At 43.0% G+C, this 1379-nt stretch overlaps 1 protein-coding gene across 1 annotated transcript; it reads left to right on the forward strand.

Annotated features, from left to right (window-relative positions):
* Positions 1–160: 160 nt before the first annotated feature.
* Positions 161–1379, forward strand: TEX12 (testis expressed 12). Its single transcript, XM_009865135.1, has 4 exons — positions 161–220; positions 689–800; positions 906–957; positions 1235–1379. Exons 1-4 carry the CDS (start codon positions 161–163, stop codon positions 1377–1379), a joined length of 369 nt encoding a protein of 122 aa, XP_009863437.1.

A 1379-nucleotide genomic window follows, 5' to 3' on the forward strand; every position in this document is an offset into this window, starting at 1 on the left:
CGATCGGCGCTCTAGCCGTGCTTGAGGCTGAGCCTCTCCCCGGTGAGAACGACTTCTTTGCAGAGTTGCTTACAGAGGTTACAGTTTGACACGTTTTAATGCAGGCAGATTTTACGGTCGTGCTTACCAAATACAACGTTGTCCTTTTTACCAGGCAACGATGACGAGCAACACACAGAAATCTGATGAGAACAGAAGTAAGCGTAAAAAAGAGATGGAGGTGAGCCCCAAAGCGTGAGGGCGGGCGGGAGGAGCTGGACCCTTCTGGCCCCGGAGGAGCGGCCACTGCTCCCGCTCCCTCTCTGGCCTTGCCAAGGAGGAGGCAGCTCCATCATTTCTTAGGTGAGGGGAAACGTGTGACTTCCCGGAACGAGGAGGTGGCAGCATTGCTCACAGGGTTTGAACACCAACAGGACAGGGTGTGCGCTGCACCACAGTTAGGCAGGGCTTTCTGAGAGGGAGCTGCTGAAGCCGGCCGGCTTTTCCTGATGGCAGCAATGACCTCAAGCTGCTTCTGCCCGTCCACTCATGTTTGCAGTGGATGGTGGTGATGATGCGAAGCTAACAACACTTGCACTTTCTCTGCAAACAGTCTCTCAGGGTTGTCTGCTGAGTTAAACTCTATGCAAAGCTTGTTTCAAGTCCTAGAACCTCTTATTTTTATTTTTTTTTTGTGATCTGTTATTAGAATGAAGCTTTAGAAAATCATCCGTTGGCCTCCCTTGACAAAACAGATTTGTCTTTTCCTGAGGGCTCGCAATCCCTTTACAAACCTGAACCACTGGAAAAGGTTTTAAACGGTGATGTATGAAATATACTGAAATTAACTATGTAATTGCCTAATGTGAAGTTGAGATAAAATTTCATTCAACTGCTTTAACAAAATTACTTTCTTCTTTTACTAGAGATGAACAAAGAGATTATGAACTTGTTATCAAAATACGCTCACATTTTAAGGCAAGTTAACTTTGTCTTATTTGTACAGCACTTTTCTAACTTCACTAGATAAGATGGATTACTGTGGCTGCAGTTTAGAGAAATTAGTGCTGAAAACTACTGAACATAGATCTTGAAAGAAAAATGCTATTTTCTGTTACAACAGAGAGCTGCTTTGGTCAGAAACTGACTGTTGGTAGACAAGGCATTTTTAGGAAAAGCATGAAAACAGTTCTTTAAGTATTGAGAAAGTTAATGGTATTAGTATTGATTTTAACTGCAGATTTTTTCAATTAAGTGAGAGAGCAACGAAGGATGCTTCTTACGTCCAAGAACTTGATGGAATCTTAAAAGAAGCGAGGACCATAGAAAACCACTTACAACAGAAAAGGGAAAGCCTGAAACAGAAATTCGCTGTGATCACAAATACTTTGCAAAGATAA

Source organism: Apaloderma vittatum, unplaced genomic scaffold (assembly GCF_000703405.1).
Source record: "Apaloderma vittatum isolate BGI_N311 unplaced genomic scaffold, ASM70340v1 scaffold34782, whole genome shotgun sequence".
NCBI lineage: Eukaryota > Metazoa > Chordata > Aves > Trogoniformes > Trogonidae > Apaloderma > Apaloderma vittatum.

Bases quoted from the DNA above. Each gene is read 5' to 3' on its own strand.
- TEX12 (XM_009865135.1), top strand. From the start codon at position 161: ATGACGAGCAACACACAGAAATCTGATGAGAACAGAAGTAAGCGTAAA. The intron at 221-688 runs GTGAGCCCCAAA...ATCTGTTATTAG, and splicing joins AGCGTAAAAAAGAGATGGAG to AATGAAGCTTTAGAAAATCA. The intron at 801-905 runs GTGATGTATGAA...TTCTTTTACTAG, and splicing joins ACTGGAAAAGGTTTTAAACG to AGATGAACAAAGAGATTATG.